The sequence below is a fragment of the Myotis brandtii genome, unplaced genomic scaffold, assembly GCF_000412655.1.
Source record: "Myotis brandtii unplaced genomic scaffold, ASM41265v1 scaffold103, whole genome shotgun sequence".
Classification (NCBI taxonomy): Eukaryota; Metazoa; Chordata; class Mammalia; order Chiroptera; family Vespertilionidae; genus Myotis; species Myotis brandtii.
The window spans coordinates 2396250-2408842 of NW_005353460.1; the positions used below are offsets into that span (position 1 = coordinate 2396250).

Consider the following 12593-nt stretch of genomic DNA (forward strand, 5'->3'; position numbering starts at 1 on the left):
TTGTTATAAGTAATTGACTCATACAATGATTATGGAGACTGACAAGGCTCAAGGTTTGCAGTTGGCAAGCTGGAGATCCAGGAGAGATGATGGTGGAGTTCCAGCCTGAGTCCAAGGTCTGTGAACCAGGAGAGCTGATAGTAATTCTAGTCTGGAATCCAGCAGGCCAAAGACCCAGGAAAAGCTGATGTTTTAGTTCAGGAGGCAGGAAAACCACAGTTCCAAATTGCAAACAGGCAGGCAGGTGTAATTCCCTGTTATTTAGGGCAGGGTTAGGTTTTTTGTTCTATTTCAGCCATAGCTGATTGGATAAGGAAAGCAGTTTGCTTTATTTAGTCTGTTAATTTAAATGTTCAACTCACCAAAAATCACCCTCATAGAAACACTCAGAATAATGTTTGATCACATATCTGGCACCCTGTGTCACATACATGTGGACACATAAAAGTAATTGTCACAGTCAGTTATTACAAATCAATTAAGTGCAGAGTAAAAACAGGAATTGGTAAAAACATCTGAAAAAGATGGTGGATTGTAATATTTATTTATTTTCTCTGTCTGTTAAATCTCAGAATATAAAGGTATAAGTAGGGAATAAATCCCAAAGTGGGAAATATATGAAATTTCATCTGTAGACAAAGATTTCCACAAATTCTGAAAACAGAAAGTAGGTTGACAGAGTAGTAGAACCTACAACTTACAGTGCAAACTGATAGGATGTGAACAGGAAGACTGTGTCTTAGCTTTGCAGAAACCTAAACAAATTGTGATTTATAAATAAAGGTTATAGCTGAGAGTGTGTTAAAGCATGAGACTGAAATGGAATTACTTTTAGTCTACTAAAGGAGAGGCTAGCCCCTTCTCTTATTTGTTTATTTTATTTATTTTGTCAACAAAGCATCAGCAACCATTTGCCTAGTCCTCTAGGTTGAAGATGAGAAGGTAAAATTTTTGATATATTTGGTCATCCTCTTATGAAATGCCTGTATCCCTATCCTAATTCTAGTATACTTTTTCCTTCATGCATACATAACTGAACTATAGATATGTTTGCAGTGGTAGGAATGGCAGCAACCTTGGTACTTGAGGTCTGGCTAGGAAAGAATTCAGAGCCAAGACTCAAACTATAAGAGGACATTTATTTAGAAAATCACAGAGGCAGGAGAAGTAATTCATAGAAAAAAATGGGCTTAGGAAACAAGTTATAGAGGCAAAGGAAGGGCCTTAGAAGTGAGGAAAGTAAAAGTGATATGCCTGGGCGTGCTCCCAGTAGGGAGAGGGTGCTGGGTCCTCCTGCCTAAGGTTTTTAAGGTGGAGATTTTAGGGGAGGTCTCAGGGCAGATCTCAATGGAATATTCACCAGCTTTCTAGGTGTTAGGGTCGTTGAAGGAGGTATGCATGAGCTGTAAGGGGTAAAGCATTACGAATTTATTAGGTCATCTGGAAAACCAGATGGGCTGAGCCACCGAATGGCGTCAGCATTCAGGGATGGGGAGTAAGAGATTTTAAAGGATTCTAGGTGGGCTTCTTGGGAAGGGAATTATCTGGGCAGGTCCCAGGTCCGGATACTGGACAAGTCAGAAGGGGAAAGTTACTGATCTTAGCAAATGGAATGTGGTCTAAGCAAAAGGGAATGTCAGTTGGGAAATGATCTAAAGGTCAGTTTCCCAGGGGAGAGGATATCAATTCAATTATTTGATCAGACCTAGTACCAGATATGTCCTTTCAGGGTCTAGGTCTCCACTGATTGATTGGGCAGTTCGAGGCAGGGGGTCATTATCTAATGCAGCTGCTTCTGAGGTCAGCCTAGGTGTCACTTGTCTGGTTTTGCTGCTTTTCTGGGACTGGAACTGAAATAGAACTGAGGCCTAGATGTTATCTCTAGGGAGGGGGGTCCAAACCGCATTGACCAGCAATATGCTAGGGAAGGAAAGGTCACCCTGGGGATGAGGCCCCACTCTACAATTGTCCATTACTAGGCACCTGTGGCTTTCTACCCTGGTGACCTTCTGTACCTGGGCCATCATCCTTGCTCTGTTCGTGTCTACCACAGATGGATTGTTACATAAAGTTAAACAATTCTCTGAGGAAACTCCACTAAAAGACTGAGAGAGATAATATGAGAGAAAAAAATAAAAGCCTGTGTGGATCAAATAAAGATTTTTAAATTCAAATAATTACAATTTCTAATTTAGAGAAAGAAAACAAGGAAAGTGGGCAATTATGAAATTCTAGAGTACTTGTGAAGAAAAATCTCAATAGCTTCCAGAGACAAACCAAAACAAATAAACATACAAACAAAGACCTCCCAAAATTGGTCACATATAAAAGAATAAAATTGAGAACTGAATTTTGGAAGATAAGGAAGCAATGCTTTCATGTTTCTGAAAGATTCTCAACCTAGAATTATGTACACCTACTCAATCAAGTGAGAGGGCACAATAAAAACTTCAGAGATTTACAGGATACGAAAAGTTGTCTTTAAAAATCCTTTCTTAGGAAGTCATCTAACTGTAATGTTCCAGTAAATGAGGAAGTAAATAAAAAAGAGAAAGAATTGTAATCTAGGGCAATGGTCGCCACCCCAGTGGTCCAAAAGGTTGGTGACCGCTGATCTAGGACATAGAAGTGTGTCAAAGGGAAATCCCAGTGTATCAGGCCAGGAGAATAATGAATATAGATTGGGACAAGGGGCGGGGGACCAAGTTTTTAGAGAAATAGGAAACTTGAAAGAGGAAATTACACAAAAGGCCAGTTGTGTAAGAAGAAAGGCATGTGTTACCTGTAGTTAAAAAAAAAAAGAAAAAAAAAGCTCTATAAGATAGAAAATGTAGTCCTAGTATTTGGCTTTGAAATCAACAGTGTTTTGTCTTAATTATTGGTAAATGATACTTATTCCCCATTTCCTTGTTTCCTTATGGATGAATTTCCATTAAAATAACACCTTTGGATTTTTGAGTGACATTAGCAACATGGCTGAATAAGAGGTCCCTCAACAATAACAATTTGGCATCCATGCATGGACAGAAGTGTCTTTGTGAGAGCTGTGGGATCCCGCACCATACATCAGGAGACCTGGGAGGAGTCTTGCCCAGCTTTGTGTCAGGTAATAGGCACACAGAGACCTCCATCCTGGATGTGGACTCTGCAGTGACTTTGCATGGGTTTAGCCCTTCCAGTCACAGTTTGGAAGCCCCTGGAAAACAACATCTTATTCACTCACAGATAAGAGAGTCTTTGCAGAAGTCCAGGTTTCTAGTGGAGAAGTTCCAGCACAGTGTTGGAGCAAAAAAGTATGAGTTGAACATATTGGAGAGGGTAAGACAAACAGTTTGATTCTGTGTAGGTGGCAGGAATGGCACCACTTGTCTGACTGGTTCAGCAACCTCGGTACTTGGGTTCTGGCTAGGAAAGAATTCAGAGCAAGACCCAAACTGTAGAGAACATTTATTGGGTAAATTATAGAGGTAGAAAAAGTAATTCTTAGAAGAAATGGGCTCAGGAAACAAGTTATAGAGGTAAAGGAAGGGCCCTTGGAGCTTGGGAGTGGGGAAGCTAAAGGTAACGTGCCTGGGGGTGAGAGGAGAAGGGTGAGGGAAAGGCACGGGTGTGCTCCTGGGAGGGAGAACACACTGGGTCCTCCAGCCTAAGGGCTTTAAGGGCAGATTTTAGGGGAGGCCCCAGGGAAAGATCTTAATAGAATATTCAGCAGTTTTCCAGGGGTGTTCTTTCAGAGTTGTGGTCTCCACTGATTGATTGGCCGGCACCAGGGCCGGAGTTCATTATTCAATGCAGCTGGTCCTGATGTTGGCTGAGGCTGGTTTTGTTGCTTATCTGGGCCTGGAGCTGAAATACAACTGAGGCCTAGATATTATCTCTAGGGAGGAAAGATCAGGGGATCCAAACTGCATGACAGTGATATGCTAGGGGAGGAAAAATCACCCTGGGGGTGAGGCCCCACAGTACAATTGATTGTCCATTTCTAGGCACCTGGGGCTTTCCATCCTGGTGACCTTCTATACCTGGCCCGTTGTCCTTGCTCTGCTCATGTCTGTCTAACTGCCTACAGCAGTTCTACTCATATCATTCCTTACCCAAGGTGGCACAGCTTAGGGCCAGGAGAGATCTTTTTAGCTCATGATTTCTCCCACGGGGAAAATGAGAGCAGGTCAGTGAGCACCTGGCTTCCCCAGCTGTGCACTGTACATTCTTTCTTACCCCTCCCAATGTACTGACTTGTGAACTGCATGACTGAGGGGTGAGAAGAGTCTGGGAGAGGGGCATAGGACTCGTGGAGGACTTTAAATAATGCAGATCCTACTAACTACTTAGCAGACTCCACAAAAAGCCCATGCACAAGTGCCTGGGGATGCGTTGCCTGTGGATCCCTCCAAGTGGTACATGGGCACCCCATATGTCCTGACAGTGGTGGCAAGAATGAGCCTTTGCAGACAACTAGAAAACAAAACAAAACAAAAACAAAACAGAAAGAAAAAGGTTGTCATCACTTGGCTTGGTGTTTTTCAAGATCTAGAGAAGGCAAGACAGCCTAAGAATTCTGCCACAGAGGGAGCAAGAAGTATGGAGCAGGCATATTTGTAGAAGGCTGAGAAAGCCTCAGGATGCCTAGCTGGGCTGAAGAAAGGTATTTCTCTCATGATGGCAGTTAATAAAGACTGGAGGAGTTGACTGCTACTTCAGATGTGAAGACAGCAATCCAAAACTTCAGATCTACCAAAGGATCACAATAATTTTTCAGTAATTGGTCCCAAAGAGATGATGATATGTGATTTACTAATGAAGAACTCAAGTAGTTGTTTTTAAGGAAGTTCAGTGAGTTACAAGAAAACATAGAAAGACAATTTAGCAAGATCAGGAAAGCAATCTTCTATAATAATAAAAGTGTAATATGCTAATTAGACCAGACAGCCGAACAACCTTCCCGACATCCTCCCGGACATTCTTCTGGATGACCTTCCAGACAAAGCCAGGGCTGCGAGGGCCGAGGCAAGCCGCTGAGGCTGCGAGGGCCGAATCCCTTGCACGAATTTTATGCATCGGGCCTCTGGAACATGAATAAAATGAAAAGTTTTAACAAAGATAGATATCATGAACACTATGAAAAATCATATACTAACAAATTGGATAACCTAGAATAAATGAATGCATTTCTAGAAACTTATAATTTACCAAGACTAAATCATGATGAAATAGAAAATCTGAACAGACCAATAACAAGTAAGGAGATTGACTCAGTAATCAACACCCTCACAACAAAGAAAAGCCTAATACAAAGTCATTTAACTGGTGAAGTCTACCAAGTATTTAAAGAAGAATTAATGCCAATTCTTAAAGTCTTCAAAAAAAAAAAAAATTCAAAGAGGAGAGCACATCTCAAATTTGTTTTACACGGTCAGCATTATCCTGATACCAAAGCCAGATAAGAACACTCAAGAAAATAAAATTACAGTTCAATATCCTTGATGAATATACATGCATAAATTCTCAACAAAATATTAGCAAACTAAATTGAACAGCACATTAGAAAGATAATACATCAGGATCACGTTGTATTTATCTCTAGAAAGTAAGGATGGCTCAATATAAGCAAATCTGTAAATGTGATACATCATATTAATAGAATGAAAGATAAAAATCATATGATTCTCTCAATTGATGCAGAAAAGGCATTTGACAAAATATGACATCTGTTCATGTTAAAAACCTTTCAACAAACTGGGTAGAGAAGGAATGTACCTCTACACAATAAGGGCCATACTGACAAGCCCACAGCTTATATCATACTCAGTGGTAAAAGGTTGAAAGCTTTTTCTGTATGATAAGAAACAAGACAAGTACTAAGAAACAAGATAGTACTGGAAGTTGTAGCCAGAGCATTCAGGTAGGAAAAGAAATAAAAGGCTTCTAAACTATAATTGAAAATTAACATTGTCTTTGTTTGCAAATCACATGATCTTTTATATAGAAAATTCTATAGAGTCCACCAAAAAATGTTACCAAAAATCAATGCATTTGGTAAAGCTTCAGGATGCAAGATCAACATGTAGAAATTAGTTGCATGTGTTTACATTACAATGAACTATCTGAATGATAAAGAAAACCGTATCATTCACAATAGCATCAAAAAATGAAATACTTATGAATAAATTTAACCAAGGAGATAAAAAATCTGACCACTGAACATTCCAAGACTTTAATGAAAGACATTTAAGAAGACACAAATATAGGCATACCTCATTTTATTGTGCTTCATTTTATTGCACTTTGCAGATATTGGTGTGGGTTTTTTTTTTTTTACAAATCGAATGTTTGTGGCAACCCTACCCTGCATTGAACAAGTCTAGAGGCGCCATTTTTCCAACAGGCTTAGATGCTGGTTAACATTTTTTAGCAAAAAAGTATTTTTAAATTAAGGTTTGTATATTTATTAGACATGCTATTGCACACTTAATAGACTGTAGTATAGTGTAAATATAACTTTTATATGCACTGGGAAACCAAAAATTCGTGTGACTTGTTTTATTGTGATAATCACTATATTGCAGTGGCTTGTAATTAAACATGCATAATTTCGACGTATGCCTGTAAATGGAAAGATATCCCATGTTCATGGATTGGAAGAATTAATATTGTTAAAATTTTCATACTATCGAAAGCCATCTGTACATACAATACAATAAAAATTCCATTAGCATTTTTAACAGAAATAGAACAGATAATCCTAAAATTTGTATGGGATCATGAGGATCATAAATAGCTAAAGCAATCCTAACTGGAGGCATAACAATTTCTGATCACTATATTACAAAGCTATAGTAGTCAAACAGTAAGCTATTGGCATAAAAATAGACACCTAGACCAAGAGAACAGAATAGAGAGCCTCAAACAAATCCCCACATATATGGTCAACTAATATTTAATAATCAAGTTTTACTCAATGGGGAAAGGGTCATCTCTTTAATAGATAGTATTGGGAAAACTGGATATTTACATGCTATTAAATATTTTAATGACTCCTATCATTCACCACTTACAAAAATTAAAATGAATTAATGACTTAAACATAATACCTGAAACTATATTTTTTAGAAGAAAGCATTGGGAGAAAGCTCCATAACATTGGGCTTGACAATTTTATATATATATATATTTTTTAAATATATATTTTATTGATTTTAGAGAGGAAGGGAGAGGGAGAGATAGAAACATCAATGATGAGAGAGAATCATTGATTGGCTGCCTCCTGCACGCCCCCTACTGGGGATCGAGCTCGCAACCCAGGTATGTGCCCTTGGCTGGAATCAAACCTGGGACCCTTCAGTCTGCAGGCCGATGCTCTATCCATTGAGCCAAACCTGCTAGGGCAGCAATTATATTTTTTTATGTGACATCAAAAACACAACCATCAAAAGCAAAAATAATGAAGTGGGGCTATATCAAATGAAAAAGCCTCTGTATAAGAAAAGAAATATTGAACAAAATGAAAAGGAAACTTATGGAATGTGATAAAATATTTTAAAATCATATATTCAATCAGGGGTTAATATCCAAAATATGTAAGGCTCTTATACAACTCAATAGCCAAAAACCAAACAATCTGATTAAAAATGGGCAGAGGATCTCTGAATGACATTTTTCCAAAGAAGATAAGAAATGACCAACAGGTACATGAAAAAATAATCATCTGGGAAGTGCAAATCAAAACCACAATGAGATAATCACCTCATCTCTATTATATAAGCTAACATTAAAAAGACAAGAGATAAATGTTACATTAAGATGTAGAGAAAATGAAACCCTTGTGCATTGTTGGTGGGAATGTAAATTGGTACAGTCACTGTGGAAAGTAGTACAGAATTTCCTCAAAAAATTCAAAATAGATCTATCATCTGATCCAGCAATTTCACGTCTGGGTATATACCCAAAATAAATGAAAATAGGATCTTGAGTTATCTTCATTCCTATGTGCATTGCAGCATTATTTACAGTAGCCAAAATATTAAAATAATCTAAATAGTGGATTATTATTTATTTATGAGAAAGAAGGAAATCTTTCCATCTGAGATAACATTTATGGACCTTGAGGGCATTATGCTAAATGAAATAAGTCAGATAGAGAAAGACAAATAGTGCATGATCTTACCTCTATGTGTAATTTAAAATGACAAAATCATAAAAACAGAGAGTAGAATGGTGGTTTCCAGGGGCTGAGAGGTGGGGTGGTGGAAATAGGGAGATGTTGGTCAAAGGGTACAAACTTGCAGATGTAAGATGATTAGGTTCCGGGATCTAATATTCAGCATGGTGATTATAGTTAATAATGTTATATACTTGAAAGTACCAACAGAGTAGATTTTAAATGTTCTCACTACAAAAAAGAAATGATAATTATGTGGAGTGATAGAGGTGTTAACTAAGCCTACTGTGGCAATCATTTCACAAAATATAAGTTTATCAAATCAACATGTATACCTTAAACTCACACATTGTTATATGTCAATTATAACTCAATAAAACTGGAGAAAAATAAATAACACTCCCTGCCTCACTGTTTCTCCTTCACTCTGAGAGATGCAGAGTGACAGCTGCAGTTGATGAGTTTGTGAGAAGACACTGGGCAGGGGTGGCTCAGTCTCTTCTGTCTTCTCTTTTCAGATCTCCCTGTCTGCAGAGAGGGTGCATTCTGGTCTGCTCTCTCAACCATGCAGTACATTTAGCAAGGCAGGCTCTGCTTCTGTGGGGGGAGGCCTGTGGTTGTCCAGAGCAGCCTGTGACTAGGCAGGTAAGTTTGATTTTGGGGTGCAGAATTAGGAAGCCCAGTTCATTATTAACTTAAGTCAGGTTAGTCGCTTTATTGATAATAAAGATAATACTTGGATCTCCAATTACCAGCTTCCCCTGTCTGCCTTGACCTAGTTATGAACTTGCTCAGGTAATAGTGACATGTAATGTATTGAGTGGATAATATCCCAATATTATGGTATACATATTAAGCAATATTTAGTTTGAGAAGCTGAAGGAAGGGCATTTGGGTTGGTTGTTAGAAAGCAAAATTCTTATCTATTATAAGGATATTAATTGATGATGTCTAAAATAGAGAAATCAAATAATAGGATACTAATTTAAAATAGAGAATTACCCCAAGGAAGGGTGGTTGTCTCTAGACTGCCAGGATGGCAGACAGGATGGAAATGGGTCATAGTTACTTCATCATAAGCACTTTTATCACTACTATTATTTGATTTTTAAACCATCTGCATGTATTGTATTGTTTTAAAAACTTACATGATAAAAATGAAGGACAGCTAGTATCCTGTTCTTTAAAAGTGATTTGGGGAGTGTTCTGTCATCTTGACTAAGATCAGAACATCGTTGACATTCAGAGACTTTTGTTGACATTCACAGGCTGAGGGAATCTCTTGTGGGAAGAATTCATGACAGTGCTGATACAGTTTACTGGAATGCTTGATGACGTCAAAATCCACATTACCAAAATTGTGAGATTTTTCTCTGAAGCTCTTACTATAACAGAAAAAAAAAGTGCTGATTGGCTGGTTTGAGAATTATAACCAACAAAATATGCCTTTTTCTAAAATTAAATTTATTGGGGTAACATCTATAATAATAAAAGGGTAATATGCTAATTAGACCAGACGTCTTCCAGATGTCATCCTAGATGTCCTTCCTGATGAAGCTGGGGCCAGAGGGAAGCCACCTAGGTCCTGGGTGCTTGTGGGTGGCCCGGGGGAAGATAGCTGGGGTCCCGGGTGCCTGCGGGCGGCCGGAGGGAAGCCAGCCCAGGTCCCGGGTGCCAGAGGGAAGCCGGTCCCAGCAGCCAGGGGAAGGAAGGCCTACTCTTGCACAAATTTTCATGCATCGGGCCTTTAGTTGGTTCATAAGATTATATAGGTTTCAAATGTACATTTCTATGATACGTGACCTGTACACAATACGTGTATTGTGTTTACCACCCAAAGTCAAATCATCTTCTGTCACCATATATTTGACGCCTTTTAGCTTTTACCAACCCACCCTTCCCTCTGGTAACCACCATACTCTTGTCTGTTTTTATGAATTTTTAAAAAATTTATTCATTGGTTGCTTTCAGTTTTATATACCATATATGAATGAAATCATATGGTTCTTAACTTTTTCTGACTTATTTTGCTTATATTCTCAAGGTCCATTTATGTTGTTGCAATTGGCAGTATTTCATCTTTTCTTAAGGCTGAGTAGTATTATTGCATTGTATATATGCACCACACCTTATGCCATTTTCTTTTGTGATGTAAGAGAAGGTGAAAAGATTGACTGACTACAAACATGACTGTTTGCTTTGGAAATTGGGCATGCTTCAGGTTTGGTGCTGGGTTTAATATCTGCTCATTTTTGGGAATGAAACATCCAGGTTTAATGAGTTGACCCTGTATTTCATTTTTGATAAATGTGCATTTGAAGATAGTATATTCTTGCTTATAACATATAGTGTTTGATAATTACATATTCAGATCCTTCACATTCTTATTTTGTCGTCTAGTTTATTATTTTTTTAGTAGCATCGAACACTTGTCTACATTTACTCTCACCTACTTTTGTGAGTACTTCTGTAGGATAGATTTCTAGTCGATTTTTTTTAAATTAAGAGATATGCATTTAAAATCTTATAGGCACTGCCAATTTACCTTTCAGTAAGGTGGTAACTTCCATTCCACTAGTTGTATATAAGGGTGTCTTATTTTCTCTCACACTCTTGCTAACATTGTGTGTTTCTAATCTCTTTAATTTTTGACATCCTGACTGGGTGACGAAAAGCCTCTGTCAGAGCACAGCGAGAGCCCTGCACAGCTCTGCTGGTCTGAGTTGTTCTGGGTGACTTTCAGTCCATGTATTCTTCTAAATTCTCCCATTCGACTACGCCAGGGCTGGTTCCTGCTTGAACCCTGCCCACTGTACAACTGTTGGGAACTTAGTCTAAGTTCCTCCTTTACCAAGTGTCAGAGACACATGTCAATTTTTGGCGGCGGGGCAAACGGAGAAGCCATGATCGGTTGTGGGTATATAAGAATGAGTCTTTATTGCAGAAGCCAGAGGCCACATAGCCATCAGACAAGAACAGCCCTCACAGCAAACTACAGGCAGGCAGCCGGACACCAGCTGGTATAGCAGTATCTGAGCTCCCCAGCCTCTCCTGCACACGTAGGAGCTATATTCTCTGTGCCTATCGCCTCTGCTTCTCTGAGCTCTCTTCTGCTCGCCTGCTCTCTCACAGACTTCTCACTCCATCCGACTAGCTGGTCAGTAACCTACTTTTACACTATTTAGACAAAGAAGGCTTCGTGCCAATAGTTACATCAATCACATTGGCTACAGAAGGGCAGAGTGTACCATGTGTCCTTGCACCTGCTCATGTATCTTGGCTTGATTAGGATTCCCAGGCTCAGAGTCCTTGGACATCTTGATTAGGCTTATGCCAGAGTGGCATTTGGCCATTCTGGTGTATTGATAACAAGGCCTCTGTGCTCCCATTGGCCTTGACTATCCAGGGACCTGGTGTGGTTCCCACAGCCTCATTATTTTATTTTGCATTTTTCTTCTTGGTCATCTTTTTATATTTTTATTACCTCTGTGTATTTTTTTCTGTTAAGTCCATATTCACATCTTTTTTCTTTCTTGGTTGGGTTGTCATTTTTTATTGTTTTTAAGGGTTCCTCATATATAAAGAATGTTAATTGTCAGTTATGTTGCAGATATTTTTTACAGTTTCTCATTTGTCTCTGCCATAAAGAAACTTTAAACTATCTTTCAGTTTTGTCTTGGTTTCATGTCATGCTTAGAAACGTTTTTTTGTATCCCAATATAATATAAATATTCTCTTTTGATTTTGTATTTTTATAATTTGGTTGGGCTTTGGCTTTTATTGGCACAGTTGAATTTGCTAATGTTTCATCCTATTTATATGATCTTACTTAATACTGTTTTAAAAAATATTTCCTACCTTATCTTACTCTCTTCCTGGATTGCAAAAACTGTATGTTTGTGGTGTGTGTGTGTGTGTGTGTGTGTGTGTGTGTGTGTGTATGAGTTCAGTGTGGCAGTTACTTATCTTTTTTCCCCATTAAAGTACTTCTGGGTTTTTTTTTATAGCAAGAAAAACACATTAGTATATTTTTCCCACCAACATCAAGAATAAAAATAGTATCTACTGATTTCCCCCATGTAAGATGTATCATTGTTGCTTTCAAACCCCTACATGCTTTTTGTTGTTGTTGTTGTTGGAAAAATATTGACTTTAAACTCCAGGGTAGTACTAACATGTATAGATATATCATTAGGCCCTTTAACTTTGCATTTTGTTGTGTTGTCATAATATGTTAACATTTATGTACAAGAAGGATAGGAAATGCTTGGTATGTGTGCCTATGCTGACACACTGATAGAACCAAGCACCAAACATTGTGTACAGCAGTAAAATAGGATGGGTTGGATCCTATCCTTTCTGGTCTCCGCTAAAGGCTAGACCCTGGCACTGTGAGCAGGCTTTCAGTTTGGTGTTACTTCAGACATATATTTTT

The 12593-nt window shown here is 38.4% G+C and overlaps 1 protein-coding gene across 2 annotated transcripts in view; it reads left to right on the forward strand.

Annotated features, from left to right (window-relative positions):
• The window catches only part of ADAM9 (ADAM metallopeptidase domain 9), a 92133-nt gene that overhangs the window by 61376 nt on the left and 18164 nt on the right, over positions 1-12593 (forward strand). The window contains exon 17 of one of the 2 annotated variants that reach the window (XM_014536428.1): positions 8677-8803. The exons of the other annotated variant lie outside the window; for it this stretch is intronic. Within the exon in view, the coding sequence (XP_014391914.1) occupies positions 8677-8799 (123 nt within the window). The 3' untranslated portion in view covers positions 8800-8803. The remainder of the gene's footprint in view (positions 1-8676; positions 8804-12593) is intronic. 2 annotated transcript variants of the gene reach the window in all.